Raw genomic sequence first — 23,827 nt, 5'->3', positions numbered from 1 at the left:
AGAGCGAAAAGACAGAAGTGACAGCTGGTCACTTCCCACGATCTCTGACAGCCGTTCGCAGGATAAGGATGTCCCTGCCACCATCTAGTGGCAATCATGGTAAACCAAAAAGCCTTCCATCATTTATGGAGGAGAGAGAGAGTTTCTAAATGGTATATATATGAACCTTCGCACAAAGCAGAAGGTAAGCTTCTCAATACCTAAAAAAAGGCCAACTGTGCCATCTGCTTTTATCTCTTTCTATGGCTGACAAAACCATCGGAGGGTGTGTCCGGACACCCCGTCCGGACGCCTTTTGCAGGAACAGCTGAATCAGGAATGTGTATTCGTTGAGATCGTATTTTTATCCACTTGGTAATCACGTGGATTGCAGAGAATACGAGGCCTCAACATTGGCGCCGTCTGTGGGAAGTTTTTTTCACTGATTCGGTAACTGGCAAAAATGGCCACGCCTTCCCGAAGCCATTCATCTGACAGAGGAGAGGAAGATAATTCCGAATGGCGCCGCGCCATCGAAAGAAGGCAGTTAGCAAGCGAGCGACAACTACAAACTCTCCTCCAGGAGACGACAAGGTTAAGAGAAGAAAATGCGATATTACGTATCCAGGCATCGTCGACAGGAATTCCCCGTCATCAGCACTCCAGGGGCCAAGTGGCCAACTCAAGGCCTCATCTGGAGTCAATTTACCCTGGAACAGCGGAAGCAATCCCTGAAACACGCAGCGCTAGGCCGCATGAGCCACGCACACCTATGCCTCGAGCTCCCCGTGAGGAGAGCTCAGATTCCACCCACTTCTCGTCAAAAAAACGACGTGACAGAAGATCCCAGTTATCGGGCGCCATGCGTGCGAGACTGGGTCCCCAGCAAGTTGGCAGGCCCAAGCCACCAATGACCACCACAGGGGGAGTGCACCATGGTCCTACGGTCACCCCCATACCGCAGAATGTTCTTTCGCATCGTGACCCCTTGGTCACCCCCATGATGCAGAACGTTCCACCACACCAAGCGGTACGAACCGTTGGGAAAAATCTCCTGAGCGAGCCGCCCATGGGCTCCATTAGCAAAAGGCTGGATGACATGCTCTCCACACCTTTCTGCTCTCATATCATCCATTACGAACCCCCAAGGGGGTTCCTCGTACCAAAGTTCTCCACATACGATGGGTGCAGTGACCCCTTCGACCATATCATGCACTATCGACAGCTCATGACCCTTGATATAGGCAACGACCCGCTGCTGTGCAAAGTATTCCCTGCCAGTCTGCAAGGACAGGCTCTCTCATGGTTCCATCGCCTGCCTCCTAACTCGGTAGATACCTTCAGAGACCTTTCAGAAGCTTTCGTGGGACAATACCTGTGCTCCGCCAGACATAAGCAAAACATCAGCACCTTGCAAAATATAAAAATGAAGGACAATGAATCCTTGAGGGAGTTCGTGAAACGATTTGGCCAGGCTGTCCTGCAAGTAGAAGCTTGCAGCATGGACGCTGTCCTACAAATCTTCAAGCGATGTATTTGCCCAGGCACTCCATTTTTTGAGTCACTGGCTAAAAAGCCTCCCATGACGATGGACGACTTGTTTCGACGTGCAAACAAATACTCAATGCTCGAAGATGACGTACGGGCAGCTACCCAGCAAGTATTGGTTGCCGGACAATCGTCCAAGGGTAGCACAGAGGGAAGCACTAAACCTCCGGACAGGCCAAGACCATCCGATCGAAGGCAAGAGGGGCCAAGCCGCCCGGAGATGCCACCTCTCACACCACTCTCTATAACTTATGAGAAGCTTCTCCCTATGATCCAGAACTTGTCCGATTTCAGGTGGCCCAGACCCCTCGGATCGGATCCATCCAGGAGAGATCATAGCAAAAAATGTGCTTACCATAAGGAGCATGGCCATACAACGGAGACGTGCAGAAGCCTCCAATATTTGGTGGAAAGACTTATAAAGGCGGGTCATTTAAGGCAATACCTCCGTTCAGATGCTAGAGATGGGGATGCCTCCCGGGGTCGCGACTCTGGGGCCCCCACGGCTCCAGCCGCCCCCAAAGCCGTCATAAACTACATTAATGGAGGCCCGTCGGATGAAGAGCTCAATTCCAAGCGAAAAAGGCAGAAGTTGTTACGGGAAGCGATGGTGCGTGAGCGTATCAATTCCATCCGGCAGGGATAACCGAAGGGGGCCCTCACCCCATAGACGGAACAATCATTTTTCCTCCAGTAGACCCCACGCGGATATTACGTCCGCACCGTGATGCCCTCATTCTATCCTTGGGGATAGACAACTTCGACGTAAGACGCATCCTGATTGACCCAGGAAGCTCAGCTGATCTGGTGCAGGCATCAGTCATAAGCCACATGGGACACAACTTAGTCGGCCTCGAAAACCCTGGAAGGATTTTATCCGGATTCAACGGGGCATCAACTATCTCGTTGGGAGACATCGTGCTGCCAGTCCAAACTGGCCCAGTCACTCTCAACGTTCAATTCTCGGTGGTACAAGATCTGTCACCCTTCAATGTTATCTTGGGACGCACATGGCTACACTGTATGAAAGCCATCCCCTCCACATATCATCAGATGGTAAGCTTTCTCACTGAAGATGGGCAAATCAATCTATATGGCAGCCAACTAGCCGCTCGCCAATGCTACCAGATAGCAAGAGAAGCAGGAACCAGTCGGGAGAATGAACCCCTCCCCGAATCCACCCATGCACGCGATCAATAGCAGTCACTGTGCCCGGCGGATAGAGATCCCCCGGCAGCAGATCCCTTACAAACAATCCAAATTTCAGAGGAAGATTCTCATCTTACTCATATCAGTTCCCTTTTAACGCCCGAAGAAGCTCAGAATATTCAAGACGTCCTCCGGCAAAATCACGACGTTTTCGCATGGGCACACTCTGATATGAAGGGAATTCACCCCTCGATAGTCTCGCATAAGCTTAACATTTTACCAATGGCAAAACCCATCCGGCAAAAGGTTAGACGATTTCACCCGGATAGACAAAAAATCATCCGGACGGAGATTGACAAACTGCTAGAAGCCGGATTCATCAAAGAAGTGGAATATCCGGACTGGTTGGCAAATGTAGTAGTGGTACCCAAGAAAGAAGGCAAATGGCGCGTCTGCGTCGACTACACCAACCTCAATAAAGCATGCCCAAAAGACAGTTTCCCTTTACCACGAATAGATCAGATTGTGGATTCCACCGCTGGGCAAGGGATGCTCTCCTTTCTGGACGCTTTCTCCGGATATCACCAAATCCCCATGGCCCCAGATGATCAAGAAAAAACAGCCTTCATAACGCCACACGGACTTTACTGTTACAAAGTCATGCCATTTGGTCTCAAAAACGCTGGCGCCACTTATCAAAGACTGATGACAAGATATTCAAACCTCTAATTGGCCGCACAGTAGAGGTATATATTGATGACATCGTGGTTAAAAGCAAAACTCGTGAAGAGCATGTTCTCCACTTACAAGAGGTTTTTCACCTCTTAAGGAAGTTTGACATGAAGTTGAATCCTTCCAAATGTGCCTTTGGCGTAAGTGCTGGAAAGTTCCTGGGCTTCATGGTCAGTCAAAGGGGATAGAGGTGAGCCCAGAACAAGTCAAAGCAGTCGTAGAAACCTCACCCCCCAGGAACAAGAAGGAATTGCAGCGCCTCACAGGCAAGCTCGTCGCCCTAGGGCGTTTCATAGCCCGTTTTACCGATGAGTTGCAACCCTTCTTCCTGGCAATCCGCAAAGCAGGACCAAGCGGATGGACAGACAGCTGTCAAAGCGCTTTTGAAAAAATCAAACAGCGCCTCATGCAACCACCCATCCTAAGCAGCCCCATCCCCAGAGAAAAATTGTATATGTACTTGGCTGTCTCAGAGTGGGCAATCAGCGCTGTCTTATTCCGCTGCCCATCGCCCAAAGAACAGAAACCCATCTACTACATCAGCAGAGCGTTAGCAGATGTAGAAACCAGATACTCAAAAATGGAGTTAACGGCCTTAGCTCTTCGAAGTGCCGCCCAGAAGCTCCGCCCCTATTTCCAAGCACACCCAGTGGTCGTACTAACTGACCAACCCCTTCGCAATATCTTACACAAGCCGGACCTAACCGGAAGGATGCTTCAATGGGCCATAGAATTGAGTGAATTTGGAATCGAGTTTCAGCCCAGATTATCCATCAAAGGCCAAGTAATGGCTGACTTCGTGTTGGAATACTCTCGAAGGCCCGTCCAACATGACGAAACAAGTGAAAAACAATGGTGGACATTGCGGGTTGATGGAGCCTCACGGTCATCCGGCTCCGGAGTAGGGCTCCTACTGCAATCCCCAACCGGAGAACAGCTGGAGCAAGCCATCCGGCTGGGATTCCACGCCTCCAACAATGAAGCAGAATATGAGGCCATCCTATCCGGATTGGACCTCGCCCTGGCTCTATCCGTCTCCAGGCTTCGAATCTATAGTGATTCCCAACTTGTGGTAAGACACGTTCAAAACGAATACGAAGCCAAAGATGAGCGTATGGCGCAATACTTAAACAAAGTAAAAGATACTTTGCAGCGGTTCACCGAGTGGACAATTGAAAAAATCAGACGGACTGAAAATGCGCATGCCGACGCCCTGGCAGGTATAGCTGCCTCCCTCCCCACCAAGGAAGCAATACTACTGCCTATATATGTACAGGCCAAACCTTCCATCACGGAAGCCTCCACTTGTAACACCATTAAGGCAGACGAAACGGATGACGAGGGTTGGATGAAAGATATCATTGAATACCTCCGGACGGGCACCCTGCCCGAAGAATCTAAGCAAGCGCACAAGATCCGGGTGCAAGCCGCCCGCTTCACCCTGGTCGAAGGGCACCTGTACAAGCGATCCTTTACAGGCCCCTACCTCAGATGCCTGAAACATTCAGAAGTACATTATGTATTAGCTGAATTACATGAGGGTGTATGTGGAAATCATGCTGGAGGGCGATCACTGGCACACAGAGCCCATTCGCAAGGTTATTACTGGCCTACGATGAAAAAAGACGCGGCAGCATACGTCAAAAAATGCGACAAATGTCAAAGGCACGCCCCCATACCACACATTCCATCGGGAGAGTTGAAAACAATCTCAGGTCCCTGGCCCTTTGCACAGTGGGGCATGGACATAGTAGGACCTCTACCAGCCGCACCTGCCCAGAAGAGATTCCTGCTTGTCGCCACAGACTACTTCAGTAAATGGGTAGAAGCCGAAGCATATGCTAACATCAAAGACAAAGATGTCACCAAATTCGTATGGAAGAACATCATTTGTCGCTTCGGAATTCCCCAAACAATCATAGCAGACAACGGTCCACAGTTTGATAGCAAGATTTTCCGAAATTTCTGTTCAGAACTCAATATTCGGAACTCATATTCTACACCACGCTATCCTCAAAGTAATGGGCAAGCAGAGGCCACAAACAAGACTCTAGTCACGGCCTTGAAGAAAAGACTCGAGCAAGCCAAAGGGAAATGGGTGGAGGAGCTACCCGGCGTCCTGTGGGCTTATCGAACCACACCCGGACGTCCAACAGGAAATACTCCCTTCGCCCTCGCATATGGAATGGACGCGATCATTCCCACCGAAATTGGCCTACCCACTATCCGAACCGAAGCAGGAAGGCAGGATGATGCAAATGCAGAATTAGGAAGAAATTTGGACTGGGCGGATGAAATAAGAGAAACTGCAGCCATCCGGATGGCAGACTATCAGCAAAGGGCATCAGCTCACTACAATCGCAAAGTAAGGCCCAGAAGCTTCAAAAATGGTACGCTAGTACTTAGAAAAGTTTTTGAAAACACTGCTGATATAGGGGCAGGAAAGTTCCAAGCCAATTGGGAAGGCCCCTACATAGTATCTAAAACAAGTGAAAGAGGAGCCTATCATCTACAGAAGTTGGATGGAACCCCATTGCAGCGACCATGGAATGTATCTAATTTAAAGCAGTATTACCAGTGAAAGACGAGGCAAAAGATAGAAATACAAAATGAACAAATGTATTTTTATTGATATTTGGGGAATAAATCATATACAAAAAGGCCTCCGGACTACAAAAGTACAGAAAGAAGATAGCAGATTTTCTTTTACAAAAGGAAAAGGCTGTCATTGAGCAGGTTTGCTGTGCAGCTTCTCCAATTCACCCGGGGGAATTGAAGGAACGTCCCGCTTGATGCCATGTTTCTTCATACAGCAGCGATAGCCGAACAAGTACATGTCATCAACTTGTTTCTGGTACTCCGCTTCAAGTTCCCCCCTCTCCGCAGCAAACTCACCCTCCAGCTCTTCCTTTTGCGTTGACAAACGCAACTGCAACTCTTCTCTCTGCCGTCTCTCAATAGACACCTCTGTCCGGAGGTGCCTCACCTCCCTCCTCAAAAGAGCCATTTCATTCTCCGCCTCAAACAGGCGAACTTCCATAGAGTCCTCCCGGTTCTTCGCCACAGCAACCTCCTCTCGAAGAGCCTCGTTCTCCTCTCGAAGAACCTTGTTCTCTTCTCGAGCAGTAGAGGAACTGGCTTCAGCCTGCTCCAGTCTCAAACGCAACTTCTCCTCATCACCTTTTCGCTGAGACACGAAGGATTTTGTGTACTCAGCAGTCTCCAACAGGTGAGAAAGAAGATTACGTTGAAGAGCCATACCGCGAAGGCCACTTACCAGCTGCAGGAAAGTACTCAAACAAAGAAAAACCAAGTTACAAATCATATGACCGGCGCATCAGTAGGACAAAAGAATCAAAACGCAAAGTATACCGTCTCTACTGTCTCGAACATCAGGGCTGAAGGTACTCCAGCATCTTCGCCAGAAGGAATCTGATTTAGCTTCTCTTCCATCTCCGCGTAGCTGAAAGGGCTAGCAGGGATGAAAGTGGCATCATCAAAAGGACCCTCTCCCAAGGAAGCATTGGAGACTGATTCCTCCTCTGGAGCCGCACCTTCAGCATTCTCAACCGGCTGGGCTTCTTTGGGTGGAGCCTCAGCCGGCGCCAGCATTGGAACCTCAGCCGACGACAGCACTGGAGCCTCAGCCGGAGCCAGAATTGGAGCCTCAGCCGGCACCAGCGCTGGGACGGCCGGGCTCTCTTCCGCCATCTCCGCTGCATCCCCTTCCGGATGACCCTCCGGGACGGATGAACAGCTGACTTCGATGCCTTCCGTGAACCGGTCCTGAAGCCGCCCAGCGAGGCCAGACTTCAAGTCGCGTACCAGACGCAACCTTCTCCGAGTTGGCCCCTTCACAGGTACAAAGGGACGGGGGCTTGGCCCATGCACAGGCAACTCCTGGCTGTCAGCCCCCATTTCTCCCGTTGGGGGTGCAACAGGAGCCAAGTCGGCAACCTCATCCGGGTGAGCTGAACCGGGTTGATTTATCGAAGCTGCTTCCTCGGCCAGAAGAGCCATCCGGACGTCTGGTGCCACCGAGGGCCCTGAAAGATTAAGGCCCCTAATAAATTCAAAAGTGGTTGAGACAGAGGCCGGGAGAGGATTTTCCGGCTCTTCAATATAGCATTCCGCTTCATAACCAATGGGAGGCGGTACAAACTCCTTAGGGGGAGTTGGGATTTTAACGGCCTTACCCTTACTTTTCTTACTCAGCTTCTTCTTCTTCTTCGCTGGAGTACCAGCAGGTGGAGAGGATGCGGGCCGTTTCCCACCCGGAGCCTTCCGCAGAAGCCCTTCTTGTCTCTTCTTCTCCCGTTTGTTGAGACGGGCCTTGCGCGTCCGGGCATCCGCCTTTCGCACCCCCTCGTAGAAGGGAAGATCTTCCAGAATGAAATGCTCCCCAACTACCACTTCTTCAGGCAGCCGCCTGGGAAGTATGTTCAGCACGTATGACTGAGGCTGCTGGACGACCAAGCGGAGGTTCTGCGCAGAAAGAAGCAGTTCGCATCTCCGCTCGGCCGAAGTTATCTCGAAGAGCTTGTTCAAGCGGTCGAACGAAGCCTTCTCCACCCACTCCACCAGTTTTCCCCTCTTATCCTGGTCTGCACCCAAGCAACCAAAATATGTCAGCCGCCTAAAAACAATGCTGACTTACGAACTATGCAAAAACATAAAGTAGCTTAGCTATACCTGGAATCTCCAGTGACTGATTGGGAACAAAGGGCCTATCCGGATGCTCAGACAAACCTGCCCATACGCCCTTGACCAGCACCTGCCCCTTGGCGGCCTTCTTATTCGAATCCGGTAGGTTTGTCACCAGTTGCAGAGACGGAAGGCTGGCGACGAAGCTGAAGATGTTACTCTTCACCTTCTTGATCGAGTAAACGAAAAGAACCTCCAGTAATGAGAGGTCCAAATTAAACAACATGCTTAGGATGCTGCACCCCATCAGCACCCGGATCATGTTGGGATGTACGTACACTGGAGGAATTTGGGTGAAGTGCAGAAATTCCTTGAGCAGGGACGGGACAGGGAACCGGAGCCCAGCATTAAACTGCTCCTTGGTAAAGAGTATCGCGTTATTTTCCAGCTTCTAGGCAACACGCCCTCTCCATCAAACAGTTCCACAGACACGCCATTAGGAACGCAAAACCGGTCGCAAAATTCCTTCGCATTCAACTTTTCCACAGACTTTTCAGCGCGAGCGTCACCAGACGGGCGAGATGAGGCAATTTCCTTAATAGCAGACATTTTCTAGCCCAAAGACAAAGCAGAATCTGCATGAAAGGAATCCAACAAGTCAAACAAACAGAATCGACCCCACAAAACCTCAAACCCTACCCCACAGGAGATTCGATGCCCCACCAAAAAAGCAAAAGCGCAGGGGGGCAACAGAAACCCCAAACACACCCAAAACGCAGAAAAAGCTAGCACCGAACAGTCAAAATGCCCAAAAGCTTCCTCAAGCAAACCAAAGGCAAACCAAGAAAAGAGGAAATGAGAAGGAAAGAAATCAGAATAGAGTTGCGTACCAAATGTAAACTCGAAAGCAGGGTCGGAAACCGCAAATACAGTCACCGTCACCACCTGAATGCTGCCGGTGCACTCACAAGCGAAGATAAACAGCAGGCAAATGAAGCGATTGCAAAGAAAATGCAGTAAGAAAAATGCACAGGGAGGCCACAGGCTGCTATTTATAACAGACAGCCCCTCGGTATTCCAAGCGTTCAGCAAAACGATATCATTAAACCGACACATTGCCTAGGGAATACCCAGAGACGGCGGCTCGCCATAAATGCTCTCCTGTCTCTTCGCCCCCGCTCGCCACGTGGCCCAGTGAGAACAAAAAGCAAACTTCGGTTTTCAAAAAGCAATCATTCTTTTTTAACCCGCCCATTTTGCTAAGGCAAAATCGGCAAGTTAAAAAGGGGGGCATTGTAGGGACCCATCCCTGATGACACGTGGCACGCGTCCCCTGACGACACGTGGCACATGACCCTACCCGGAGTATCCACATCCGGATTTCCCCAAGAGTACACGTGGCGCGCTTCCCTATCCGGACCACCGCCATTATTCATCCGGCGACCTTTCATATTCCACCCGGATGTGTTCATCCGGATCACTGGCCAAACTAAGCGTGCCTCACTACGTCATTCTGACATCCTGTCACAAATCATATTCCGATACCTGCAGAGCGAAAAGACAGAAGTGACAGCTGGTCACTTCCCACGATCTCTGACAGCCGTTCGCAGGATAAGGATGTCCCTGCCACCATCTAGTGGCAATCATGGTAAACCAAAAAGCCTTCCATCATTTATGGAGGAGAGAGAGAGTTTCTAAATGGTATATATATGAACCTTCGCACAAAGCAGAAGGTAAGCTTCTCAATACCTAAAAAAAGGCCAACTGTGCCATCTGCTTTTATCTCTTTCTATGGCTGACAAAACCATCGGAGGGTGTGTCCGGACACCCCGTCCGGACGCCTTTTGCAGGAACAGCTGAATCAGGAATGTGTATTCGTTGAGATCGTATTTTTATCCACTTGGTAATCACGTGGATCGCAGAGAATACGAGGCCTCAACAGATACTTGGGGATATGGTACAAGAAAGTGGCTACTGGGACAGTGGTATGGGTTGCCAACAGAGAAAGTCCACTAACTGATTCATCGGGAGTTTTAAAGGTCACTCGGCAGGGAATTCATGTTCTGGTAAACGGTACTAATCGAATTCTTTGGAATTCTAATTCATCACGTTCTGCACAGGATCCAAATGCTCAGCTTTTGGAATCTGGAAATCTTGTTATGAGAAGTGGCAATGATAGTGACTCAGAAAACTTCTTATGGCAGAGTTTTGATTGTCCATGCGATACTCTTCTACCAGGCATGAAGTTTGGAAGGAACAGAGTAACGGGCCTGGATCGATACCTGTCATCATGGAAGAGTGCTGATGACCCTTCTAAAGGTAATTTTACTTATGGGATTGATCTAAGTGGATTTCCACAACTATTATTGAGGAATGGTTTAGCTGTAGAGTTTCGTGCTGGACCATGGAATGGTGTTCGATATAGTGGAATACCTCAATTAACAAACAACTCAGTTTATACATTTAATTTTGTTTCTAATGGAAAGGAGATATATTTTATTTATTCTCTAGTTAACAGCTCTGTTATTATGAGGCTTGAGTTAACTCCTGATGGTTATTCACGAAGATTCACATGGACTGATCAAAAAAATGAATGGACTATTTACTCAACTTCGCAGAGGGATGACTGTGACAATTATGCAATATGTGGGGTATATGGAATCTGTAAGATTGATGAATCTCCAAAATGTAAGTGTATGAAGGGATTTAGGCCAAAGTTCCAAAGCAATTGGGACATGGCAGACTGGTCAAATGGATGCTTTCGAAGCACTCCACTAGATTGTCATAAGGGTGATGGATTTGTAAAATTATCTGGTGTGAAACTGCCAGACACTCAGAACTCTTGGTTTAATGAAAGCATAAACCTTAAGGAATGTGCTTCCCTGTGCTTGAGGAACTGCTCTTGCACTGCTTATGTAAATTCAGATATCAGAGGAAAAGGAAGTGCATGCTTGCTCTGGTTTGGTGACTTGATTGACATCAGAGACTTCACTCAAAATGGGCAAGAGTTTTACGTAAGGATGGCTGCATCAGAATCAGGTATAAACTTTTCTTTCTGTTGTCTGAGAAACATAAATCTGATGAAAATTTCGTGGCATATTTATTCAAAGGTTTTGAATCAGTTGTTCACCTTGCATACGTGCCTCTAGTTTTATCCTTGATTTTGCAACTTAAAGCTTTACCTCTGTCTCAATTATTGTTGGTGTGAAAAATCTGAGACCAACTGCCAAGCACATTATTCCATGGAATAGTATACTTATTTTCTGAAGACTAGAGTGTGAAGCAGAGGTCTACTCAAAAGTTGGAATATTTTTCTTTTAGATTTCAATGATAGCAAGCTAGATGCTATAACACACCAATACACCAACTGATTTGTACCCTCAAATCCTATGACAACTGCAGTTCCTTGAACTCTGCTTTCATGGTTGTAAACTACAAATATATTTTGGATCAGTGATTACTACTCATAGGAATTTATGGTTTTTCTATTTTATTTCTTGGCTTTCCTACTTAATTTCTTTCCATCTGTGTCAAGATGCTTTGTCAAGCCTAAATAGCAGCTCCAAGAAGAAGAAAAGGCAGGTCATTGTCATCTCTATATCAATTACAGGAATAATTCTTTTAAGTCTGGTCCTAATCCTGTAATCCTGTATGTGCTGAAGAAGAGGCAGCTAAAGAGAAGAGGCGAGTAACAAATCATAGTGTTTGTATCACTAAGTGCATTGGCCAGAAGTACTTCCACACATTGTCTGATTATGTATTACTCAAAAAAGGAGCAAGGGGTCAAGTTCATGATTTATGTATATTGAATTTATGCATTCTTTAATCCTTCATTATATTCTCCATTTTGCAAGATACTTGGAACACAATACAGAAGGAGGTGAAACCAATGAAGGTCGGGAGCAATTTAAAGATATCATTATTTGACTTGGATACTTTATTGAATGCAACCAATAACTTTTCTAGTGACAATAAGCTTGGAGAGGGTGGTTTTGGACCTGTCTACAAGGTAAGGGTATACCCTGCAACAACTTACAAGTTAAATAAACATAGCTAAGCATCTTGAAAAGTTTTTGTTGTCCCCAATCCTCATAATATCTAAATGAATCCACATTTAGACATATGCCTTAATGTATTGAAGCCAATATATGTGCCAACATTTTTGTGTCACTAGTTTGTTTAAGGCTCCTCATTTTGAATATTGACAAGTTTCATTTAATTTGCAAAGCTTTCAAAATAAAAACAATGTGTTGTTTTTAGGGAAAACTGCAAGAGAGACAAGAAATAACAGTGAAGATGGTGTTAAAAACTTTTAGACAAGGATTAGAAGAGTTCAAAAATGAAGTTGAATCCATTGCAAAACTTCAACATTGAAATCTTGTAAAACTTCTTGGATGTTGCATTCGTGATAGAGAAAGGATGCTGATCTATGAATACTTGCCCAACAAAAGCTTGGACTTGTTTATTTTTGGTTTGACTCTCTAAAACCACTATTTAGTTTCTTTGTCTACTAGAATGCCTTCATTTTTTTTTTCCTTCTATGCATATGCTAGGAAAATTCTTTATTTACAATGAATTTTACCAATCCCAAAGAAAAATTGTTGGGAATAAGATAAAGAGTAGATGCATTTATCTAGAAAATCTTTCTTACTTCTATTTTCTCTAATCTTTTGGCTCTTGTATAAAAACTAGGGGTTTTGATCCCTACCATTAAGATCATTATCCATTTGTGTGTCCTTGACAATGTTCTTTAATAACTGAGAATGAGTTTTAATCATACTCACTTTTGTTTTTACATGTCATTGCTCTGAACAACTCTCATGGAATTTGAAATCATTTGTTTCTTGGCATATTTTCCATTTATATTAAACAATCCAAGTAGTAGAACAAGTTAACTTGAATGATAAAAAATGGGCAGATCAAATGGGAAGCGTGGTACTAGATTGGCCTAAGCACTTCCACATCATCAATGAGATAGCTCGATGCCTTCTTTATCTTCATCAAGATTCTAGACTCAGGATAATCCATAGAGATCTCAAAGTAGAAAACATTTTACTAGATAATGAAATGAACCCCAAAATTTCAGACTTCGGAAGAGTAAGAAGTTTTGGAGGAAATGAAACTGAAGCAAATACAACAAGAGTGGTTGGAACATTGTAAGTATATCTAGTGATGTGTATATAATCTTATCTCTGTTGCTTATGAATTCAACATCTTCTTCAATGGCTTCCTACAAAGGTTATATGTCCCCAGAGTATGCAAGTGAAGGACTGTATTCCACAAAATCTGATGTTTTTAGCTTTGGTGTTTTAGTGTTAGAGATTGTAAGTGGGAAGAGAAACAGAGGATTTAACAACCCAAACCATGACCTTAATCTTCTTGGGCATGTAAGTATTAGGTAATATTTCCTTATTTCAATATTTAAAAATAGTGTTGATCCACCTTTAAACTGTCTAGGCATGGACACTCTTTATAGAAGATAGGTCTTCAGAATTTATTGATGCATTAATGGGGAACACCTGCAATCTATCTAAAGTGCTACGCTCAATCAATTTGGGTCTATTATGTGTGCCACGTTTCCCAGAGGATCGACCAAACATGCATTATGTGGTTTTGATGTTGAGTAGTGAGGGTGCATTACCTCAACCCAAAGAGCCTTGTTTCTTCACTGATAGGAATATGATGGAAGCAAATTCTTTGTCTAGTACTCAATCCTACATCACGATGTTGGAAGCTTGATAGAAGATGCTTCATGTTGATGTTTTGTTGTCTTTGGACATGTGACCATAGAAGCTAAACTTTTGACTACTTTTGACAACTTTTTGCAATCACACTACTTAGCTCCTAACAAAAGACTCATCTAAGATGTTATGAGGTGATAAATCTTTGTTGTTGCTTTTTGTTTGGATGATGATAGTTATTCATGGTATAAGTTCCATAATAGAAGTTGTCCATATAAGAAAGTTGTTCTTTTCAAAAGTACTAATTACTCGCACCATGTTGGGGAAACCTTGACTCTGTTTTTGGTCTTTTGTTGATCTTTCATTTCTTCTAAAAAGGGTTTTGGTTTCTCTCTGGAATCATTTAATGAGATTACCATTTTAACATGCATGTCCGAATCAAGAAAAGTAAAAAAACTAAAAAGAGAAACATGACCTTTAACCTTTTAGCATCAAGAACAAGAGGTTATGTATATAAACAATTCACAGAAATCACAATGAAGCCGAAAACAATAACTAATGTGCTTATTATTTTTTGGGGCTGACATGTGAGATTTACATAGATTCTTGCTGGAAATTGGGATTCATTTTGTTATTTATATGAAGGGAATATATGCCACTTAATCCTAGAATATACATTCAGGGAAAATGATTGATCAATCATGGCCAACCAACTAAAATTGTCTTGTTCTATGTAAGTCAACAGTAAATAAGCACTTTATAGATAGTGAGGTAAGCATTGGAGCTGTTGGCAGCTTTAAACTGGGGTTTGTCAGCCTAGATAATTCTACAAATTCAGACTTTGGGATATGATACAGGAAAGTGTCTATGGAGACTGGTAGAATTCCCACTCAGCAATTCATCGGGAATTTTAAAGGTCATGGACCAGGAAAATTTTTCCATTCCCAGTGTTGCTAGTAGCATCGTATTATAATCCATTCATGCAGAAAGTCCAAATGCTCAGCTTTTGGAATTTGAAAATATAGTCATGAAAATTGGAGATGACAGTTATCCAGACAACTTCCCATGGCAGAGTTATGATTATCCACGCAATACTCTGCTACAAGGCATTAAATTTGGAAGAAACACAGTCACAGGTCTGGATGGGTTCCTATCATCATAGAATTGCACAGATGACCCTTCTATAGGGGATTTCACATATTGGCTTGATCTCAATGGCCTTCCACAACTAATTCTGAGGAATCGCTCAGCTATGATATTGTGCTCTTAACATGAAGAGTTGTATCCACTCATGAGCTTGCTAATAGCTCAGTTATCACAAGGCCTTTCAAAATGTGAGTGAATGGAAGGACTACTCCACTTAATCATCAGATAAGTGACAGGTTGTAAAGTAATCTGGAATGAAACTCCCAGACAGGCAGAACTCCTGGTTTAATCAAAGTATGAACCTCAAGGGTGTTGGGTGGGGCTCAAGCACCTGGTCTTATACTCCTTATGCTTATTCAGATTTAAACAAGGAAGTGGATGCTTGACCTGGTCTACTGATTTGATTTGGTAAATATAGCTGAAAATGGACAAGAGCTTTATATAAGGATGATTGCATCAGAATTAGGTATGAACTTATCTGTTCCTTGCATAAGAAAAGTAAATTTGACATAAAACTTCGTGGAGAAAAACGGTTTCTCTTTCGATTACAGTTAAATATATTGTATAATGCATGCAAGAACATGCCTCTTGAATCTAGGCATGTTAGGATGTTTAGCACAGGAGATAAGATGTTGAGAGTGCAAAACAGGGCAGAACATAGGAGATAACATCACGGCATGAGAGAAATACAACTCACCTCTGTTTCTTCTTTCTCTCTTTTCCTTTATATAGAGAAGTTTACAAATTGGTTGGAGACTCCAACTGATTCTATCTTTCATCTAATTCTAAAGCTAACCTTAACTATCTATGGAACTGTTAAATTTAGCCTCAACTAACTCTGAAACTAATTTTGTTCTGGAAAATTCTGCCTAACATGCCACCTCAAGCGACATGGGGACACCTTCACATTGAGCTCGACCATAAGGACGATGAACTGGGTTACAGACAAGGGCTTTGTTAGTATACCAGCTACCTGATCTTTTGTAGGTACATATTGAATGTCTAACTCTTTCTGCAACACTTTGTCACATACAAAATAGACATCCACTTCGATGTATTTGGCACAAGCATGTGCAACTAGGTTTGCAGCAATGCAAGCTACCTCAATGTTATCACACTAGATTACAGGACATGAAGAACTAGGCATTTGTAAGTCTTTTAGTAAGGCTTGTAACCAGGTCACCTCTGTTGCCGCATGAGCCATTGCTTTGCATCCAGACAGAGTGTTGGATCTTGCAACAACCTTTTGCTAGGGTGAACTCCATGAGACAATGCTAAGACCAAGAAAAACATAGAAGCCTTTGGTGGACCTTCAATCATCCTGGCTTAATCAGTATCTGAGAATGCAGAAGCTGATTGAATGTGCAGGCCATGATCAATACTCCCATGCAAGCATCTGAGAACTCATTTACAAGCTTTCCTATACATATCAGTGGGACAATGTAAAAATCGACTTAATTTATTTACAATGTAAGATACTTCTAGTCGAGTAATTGTGATGTATCATAATGCCCCTACAGTGATGTGATACAACTTCTCATTGTTCAACTTAGGTCCAGTAGAACTGGATAGCTGTAGGCCCATAATTGCTAGTGTAGGGCAACTTTTAGCTTGTTCCATGTTCCGTGTCTTGTGGGACCCCAAAACACTTCAATTCCAAGAAAGAATGCAAAGCTCTCAAGTCCTTTAGTGAAAAGGGGCTATGATGCTCTAATTATGATCAGTATGTGAGTTGTTAATTGATTGAGATCATTCTTCCCCCATCGCAATGTATGAGCTATTTGTTGATTGAGAGTATTCTTCCCTTATATGAGATTATCCTTTCCTTATATCCATAGCCCGTAAGGGATTACAAGAAGTCATTGAAGTTCAAGAAGCCTCAGGACTTGTGAGTGAACAAAGTGGTCCCCTCTTTGATTTTTATACCCCTTACTGATTTTCATACCCCGAGAGCACAACCAACTTTCTTGCAGTTCTGACCGACTGTGATGACTTTGCTCAAAGCTTGATTTCAATATCTAAGGTGGCACGAGTCTATACGCCCATATAAATTTGAGTCCAAAGCTGGTAACAAGTCGCGTGAGGATAGTTCCAAAGTTGGAGAAAAAAATTAGAGAACCTTAATAACAATAGCCAGCATGCGTGTCTTTTGGGCCAGTTAGTCAGTTCAAAAGTCTTCCTAGCACATCCAGACAAGTCATGAAAGCTACTCCTCATTTTTCCCTGTATGCATTTTTATTTTCAATCCTACTAGTGGCTGTGACATGTCCTATCAACTTTGGCTAGGAAAGGGATTTTTGGTAAGTATACCGTAGTTTAAAAAAATAATTTATAGACTATCCTAGTCAAAAAATTATAGGCTAAAATTATATCTTGAAGAAACAATTTATTTTTATTATTATTTTTAAAAAAATTCTAGGTAAAAATAGTCTCTTCATACTTCTAAAAATTCTTTTAAAAAATATTCAAACAAAAATTGCCACTTCAAAATATGATTTCTTTTTATTTATTTATGCAAAAAAATTATTAGCTAAAGGAAAAAAAAAAAAAAATCAAAAGACAATTGCTTAAGAAAAAAAAATTAAGGGAAGAAATTGTCTCTTCAAGAAATGATTTCAAAAAATTATTTTTTTCATGTTTTATTATTTTTAATAATATTTTAACTATTAATATATTTTAATAATAAAATTATTATAAATATATGTATTGTAAAATTAGTTAATTTTATGTTTGTTATTATTGATATATTATTTATGCTTATAATATTTATAAAAGTATAAATTATATTGATTATATTATGTTGATTTAAAAAATATTTTGGTTCTCATCTCAACTTTTAAGTGATGAAGTATTGTATTATTAATTAAAATATAATTAAAAATTAGGAAACATGTCCTAATTATACAATAATATAATTATTATAATATATGTATTATAAAATTAATTAATTTTATATGTTAAATTTAATATATATATATATATATATATATATATAATTTTAATTATTGGGATATACTATTTATCAATAATAATATTTATAAAGTATAAATTATGTTTAATATTTAATATTAAGAAACACTATTTTATATTAAGTTAGATATTGATTTTAAAAGTATTTTGGTCTTTGTATTCGATTTTATCTTTAAAAGAATTTAATTAATTATAACTATAAATAGAAACTAATTTAATTTTATATTATTTTTTATTTATAAGATAAATAATAATATTTTAATTTTTAAATATTATCTATTACTTTTTGTTCGTTTCACTTTCAAAATAAGAAAAAAAATATTATCAAATTTATGTGAAAATTAAGTTTATAAAAAAAATATATTTATTATAAATTTCTTTTCTTTTTTTAATTTAGTAAATATTTCTTTTTAAAAAATGAATAATTTTATCTCGTTTTAATTTTGAAATTAATTTTATTAGATAAGTTTTAAAATTAGAAATATTATTCTTTAATTTAAAAGTTAATCATAAAAGGAATAAAATATAGAAAAATAAATTAATTTATGATTCAAGAAATTAATTTTGAATAAAAATTTCAACATTAAAAGATATAACTTTTTGAATATTAATCCATTTAAAATGAAACAAATAATTTTTTTGAGTATTAATCGATTTAAAATTAATTTATTTTTCTCAATTTTTTTACAGTTAAATTTTAAATTAAAGAATAATATTTTTAATTTTAAAGTTTATCTAATAAAATTAATTTTAAAATTAAAACAAAACAAAATTATTCATTTTTTATTTAATAAACTTAAAAAAAGAAATCGGTAATAAATTTATTTTTTATAAACTCAAATAGCATAAAATTGATAATAGATTTTTTAATACGAAATTTAAAGGAACAAGAAAATAAAGTTTAAAAATTAAAATAATTATTATTTATATTGTAAATAAAAATAATATAAAATTAAACTAATTTCTATTTATAATTACAATTAAGTAAATTAATTTAGAGATAAAATTGGTAATAAAGACCTAAATATTTTTTTATCAATATCTAACTTAATAGAAAATAGTATTGAAAATCAATTAATTTTACAATATATATATATTTATAATAATTTTATTATTAAAATATATTATTAATTAAAATATATTAAAAATAAGAACTCTCCTTTATTTCTTTCTTTTTCTTTTCTTTTCTTTTCTTTCTTTTTTTTTTTTTTAAATAATTTTTAAAAATAATTTCTTTAAGAGAAATTTTGCCTATATCAGGTTATTTTTACTTCAAATTTAATGTCTTTTTCCTACTTGATAAAAACTATGATAAATTTGGAAATATTTTTTCTATTATGATGGTAGTTCAGGAATAATTTTTTTTAAACTACCTTACACTTATAAAAAAAAATCCAAAATTGATTCTCTTCTTGGACTTCTTTACTTCAACTTGTAATTCTTCTAAAGAAAAGGTGAGATTGGCCACACATTGTTCTAATATGGGATAAACTAATACCTAGCCCATTTTAAGTGGTATAGAAAAATCAAATTTGGATTAAGGAGAAGATGATGACCACTGGATAATTAGTCCATCTATGGGAGGTGATGCTTTTCTCTAAGTCATACAAGTCAAACACAATGCCAAATCTTAGGGGGCAAGGGAAAATACGAGGAGACTTGGAAAGCACCTAAAATCTCAGGCATTTTCTATCTAGGAACACGACTATGGATTCTCTTACAACAGTTGCAGTTATCTTCTCCTATGTATTATCCCTCTTAAGAATCTCCGTGGCAGTAGACACCATAATTGTAAATCAAAACATTACAGATGGTGAGACCATCACTTCAGCTGGTGGGAGCTTTGAACTGGGTTTCTTCAGTCCAGGTAATTCCAAGAACCGATACTTGGGGATATGGTACAAGAAAGCGTCTAAAAAGCCTGTGGTATGGGTTGCCAATAGAGAAAGTCCATTAACTGATTCATCAGGAGTTTTAAAGGTCACTCAGCCGGGAATTCTTGTTCTGGTCAACGGTACTAACGGAATTCTTTGGAATTCTACTTCATCACGTTCTGCACAGGATCCGAACGCTCAGCTTTTGGAGTCTGGAAATCTTGTTATGAGAAATGGCAATGATAGGGATCAAGAAAACTTCCTATGGCAGAGTTTTGATTACCCATGCGATACTCTTCTACCAGGCATGAAGCTTGGAAGGAACAGAGTAGCAGGCCTGGATCGGTACCTGTCATCGTGGAAGAGTGCTGATGACCCTTCTAAAGGTAATTTTACTTATTGGATTGATCCTAGTGGATTTCCACAACTACTTTTGAGGAATGGTTTAGCTGTAGCATTTCGCCCTGGACCATGGAATGGTATTCGATTCAGTGGGATTCCTCAATTAACAATTAACCCAGTTTATAGTTATGAATATGTTTCTAATGAAAAGGAGATGTATTTTATTTATTCTCTTGTTAACAGCTCTGTTATTATGAGGCTTGTGTTAACTCCTGATGGTGAAGCTCAGCGGTCCATATGGACTGATAAAAAAAATGAATGGACTCTTTACTCAACTGCACAGAGGGATCAGTGTGACAATTATGCAATATGTGGAGTAAATGGAATCTGTAAGATTGACCAATCTCCGAACTGTGAGTGTATGAAAGGATTTAGGCCAAAGTTCCAAAGCAATTGGGACATTGAAGACTGGTCAAATGGATGCGTTCGAAGTACTCCACTGGATTGCCAGAAGGGTGATGGATTTGTAAACTACTCTGGTGTGAAACTGCCAGACACACGGAGCTCCTGGTTTAATGAAAGCATGAACCTTAAGGAATGTGCTTCCCTGTGCTTGAGCAACTGCTCTTGCACTGCTTATGCAAATTCAGATATCAGAGGAGGAGGAAGTGGATGCTTGCTCTGGTTTGGTGACTTGATTGACATCAGAGACTTCACTGAAAATGGGCAAGAGTTTTATGTAAGGATGGCTGCGGCAGACTTAGGTATGAACTTTTCTTTTTTCTTACCTGAGAAACATAAATCTGATACAAATTTCATGGTATATTTATTCAAAGGTTTTGAATCAGTTGTTCACCTTGCATACGTGCCTCTAGTTTTATCGTTTGATTTTGTGACTTAAAGCTTTACCTCTGTCTCAATTATTGCTGATGTGAAAAATCTGAGACCAACTACCGTGCACATTATTTCATGGAATAGTATACGTATTATCTAAAGACTAGAGTGTAAAGCAGAGGTCTACTCAAAACTTGGGAATATTTTTCTTTTAGATTTCAATTCTAGTAAGCTAGATACTACAACACACCAATACACCAACTGATTTGTGCCCTCAAATCCTATGGCAATTATAGTTCCTTGAACTCCTGCTTTCATGGTTGTAAACTAGAAATATATTTTGGATCAATGGTTACCGCTCATAGTAATTTATGGTTTTTCTGTTACATTTCCTGGCTTTCCTTCTTAATTTCTTTCCTTTTGTGTCAAGAAGCTTCTTCAAGCATAAATAGCAGCTCCAAGAAGAAGAAAAAACAGGTCATTATCATCTCTATATCAATTACAGGAATAGTTCTTTTAAGTCTAGTCCTGACCTTGTATGTGCTCAAGAAAAGGAAGAAACAACCAAAGAGAAAAGGTAAGTAACAAATCATAGTGCTTTTACCACCATATGTATTAGTCAAAAGTACTTTTACACATTGTCTGATTACGTAATAATAATAATAATAAATAAAAAAAAAGCAATGGATTGACTTGCCTTGATTTTAGAAATAATGAAATGATTTAGGCTTGGAAATAGGCTAAATTCTGGATTTGTGAATTCTTTAATCCTTCATTCTATTCTCCATTTTGCAGCATACATGGAACACAATTCAAAAGGAGGTGAAAACAATGAAGGCCAAGAGCATCTAGAGTTACCATTATTTGACTTGGATACATTATTAAATGCCACTAATAACTTTTCTAGTGACAATAAGCTTGGAGAGGGTGGTTTTGGACCTGTCTATAAGGTATGGTCATACTTTGCCCTTTGGGCAAGAAGACAAGTTACAAGTTAATAAAACATTATAGATACACAATTAAACATCTTGAGAAGTAGTTGATGTCCCAATCCTCATAGTATCTAAATGAAGCAACATGTACCAAGGCCACTATATGCTTTAAAGTCTTGAAGCCAGTGTATGTGCCAACATTTTTGTATCTCTAGTTTCTTTAGGACTCCTTGTATTGAATATCAATAAGTTTATTTTAATCTACAAAGCTTGCATAATAAAAAGAATGTGATGTTTTCAGGGAATATTGCAAGAGGGACAAGAAATAGCAGTGAAGATGATGTCAAAAACTTCTAGACAAGGATTAAAAGAGTTCAAAAATGAAGTTGAATCCATTGCAAAACTTCAACACCGAAATCTTGTAAAGCTTCTTGGATGCTGCATTCATGGCAGAGAAAGATTGTTGATCTATGAACACATGCCTAACAAAAGCTTGGACTTTTTTATTTTTGGTTTGGCTCTCTAAAACCACTATATAGTTTGTTTGCCTAGTCGATTGACTTCTCTTTTCTTTTTCCTCTCCTATGCATGCTTGGAAAAATCTTTATTCACATTGGATTTAACAAATCCCAAAGAAAAATTGTTGGGGACAAGATAAAGCATAGATGCATTTATCTAGAAAATCTTTCTTACTCTTATTTTCTCTAACATTTTGGCTCTTATATAAAAATTTAGGGGTTTTGAACCCTACCATTAAGATCCACTATCTATTTGTGTCTCCTTGACAATGTTCTTTAATCACTAAGGATGAGCTTCAATTGTAGTTACTTTTGTTTTCATATGTCATTGCTCTAAACAACTCTCATGGAATTTGAAATGATTTGTTTCTTGAAATATTTTTCATTTATATTCAAATAATCCATGTAGTAGAATTGGTTAACTTGAATGATAAAAAAATGGACAGATCAAATGCAAAGCAAGATGCTAGATTGGCCTAAGCGCTTCCTCATTATCAATGGGATTGCTCAAGGCCTTCTTTATCTTCATTGGGATTCCAGACTCCGGATAATCCATAGAGATCTCAAAGCAGAAAACATTTTACTAGATAATAAAATGATACCCAAAATTTCAGACTTCGGAATAACAGGAAGTTTTGGAGGAAATGAAATTGAAACAAACACAACAAGAGTGGCTAGAACATTGTAAGTATATTTAGTGATATGTATAAAGTCTTTATCTCCATTGCTTGTGAATTTAACCCCTTCTTTATTGTTTCCTGCAGAGGTTATATGTCTCCAGAGTATGCAAGGGACGGATTGTATTCCACAAAATCCGATGTTTTTAGCTTTGGTGTTTTGGTTCTAGAGATTGTAAGTGGGAAGAGAAACAAAGGATTTAACCACCCGTATCACGACCTTAGTCTTCTTGGGCATGTAAGTATTAGGTAATATTTCCTTATTTCAATATATAAAAGTAGTGTTGATCCTCTTTTAAACTGTCTAGGCATGGACATTCTTTATGGAAGATAGGTCTTCAGAATTTATTGATGCATCAATGGGGAACACCTGCAATCTATCTGAAGTGCTATGCTCAATCAATTTGGGTCTATTATGTGTGCAACGTTTCCCAGAGGATCGACCAAGCATGCATTCTGTGGTTCTGATGTTAGGTAGTGAGGGTGCACTACCTCAGCCCAAAGAGCCTTATTTCTTCACCGATATGAATATGATGGAAGGAAATTCTTCCTCTGGTACTCAATCCACCATCACACTGTTGGAAGCTTCATGGAAGATGCTTCATGTTGATGTTTTGTTGTCTTTAGACCTCTGACTTCAACTACTTTAGGCAACTTTTCTCAACCACACTGCTTAGCTTCCAACAAAAGACTCATATAAGATGCTGTCAAGTGATTAGTCTTTGCTGCTACTTTTTGTATGGATAATGATAGTTACTGATAGTATATAAGTTCAATAAAGAAGTTGACCATATAATGGAA

The 23,827-nt window shown here is 40.3% G+C and overlaps 1 protein-coding gene and 1 pseudogene across 1 annotated transcript in view; both read left to right on the top strand.

Moving 5' to 3' along the window:
* LOC117909143 overlaps positions 1-23,827 on the top strand; it is a 27,611-nt gene extending 3,784 nt beyond the window's left edge. The window contains 16 exon segments of the mRNA XM_034823034.1: positions 9,985-11,091; positions 11,588-11,693; positions 11,783-11,784; positions 11,907-12,061; positions 12,313-12,523; positions 12,971-13,208; positions 13,289-13,439; positions 13,510-13,778; positions 19,523-19,995; positions 20,059-20,829; positions 21,330-21,476; positions 21,695-21,849; positions 22,133-22,343; positions 22,796-23,033; positions 23,114-23,264; positions 23,335-23,827. Of these exon segments, the coding sequence (XP_034678925.1) occupies positions 9,985-11,091; positions 11,588-11,693; positions 11,783-11,784; positions 11,907-12,061; positions 12,313-12,523; positions 12,971-13,208; positions 13,289-13,439; positions 13,510-13,778; positions 19,523-19,995; positions 20,059-20,829; positions 21,330-21,476; positions 21,695-21,849; positions 22,133-22,343; positions 22,796-23,033; positions 23,114-23,264; positions 23,335-23,661 (4,712 nt within the window). The 3' untranslated portion in view covers positions 23,662-23,827.
* On the top strand, positions 1,079-2,757 carry LOC117908946 (annotated as a pseudogene).

The sequence above is a fragment of the Vitis riparia genome, chromosome 19 (assembly GCF_004353265.1).
Source record: "Vitis riparia cultivar Riparia Gloire de Montpellier isolate 1030 chromosome 19, EGFV_Vit.rip_1.0, whole genome shotgun sequence".
Lineage (NCBI taxonomy): Eukaryota > Viridiplantae > Streptophyta > Magnoliopsida > Vitales > Vitaceae > Vitis > Vitis riparia.
Note: the sequence above shows the minus strand (reverse complement) of the source record. Positions and strands in the feature narration are given on the sequence as shown.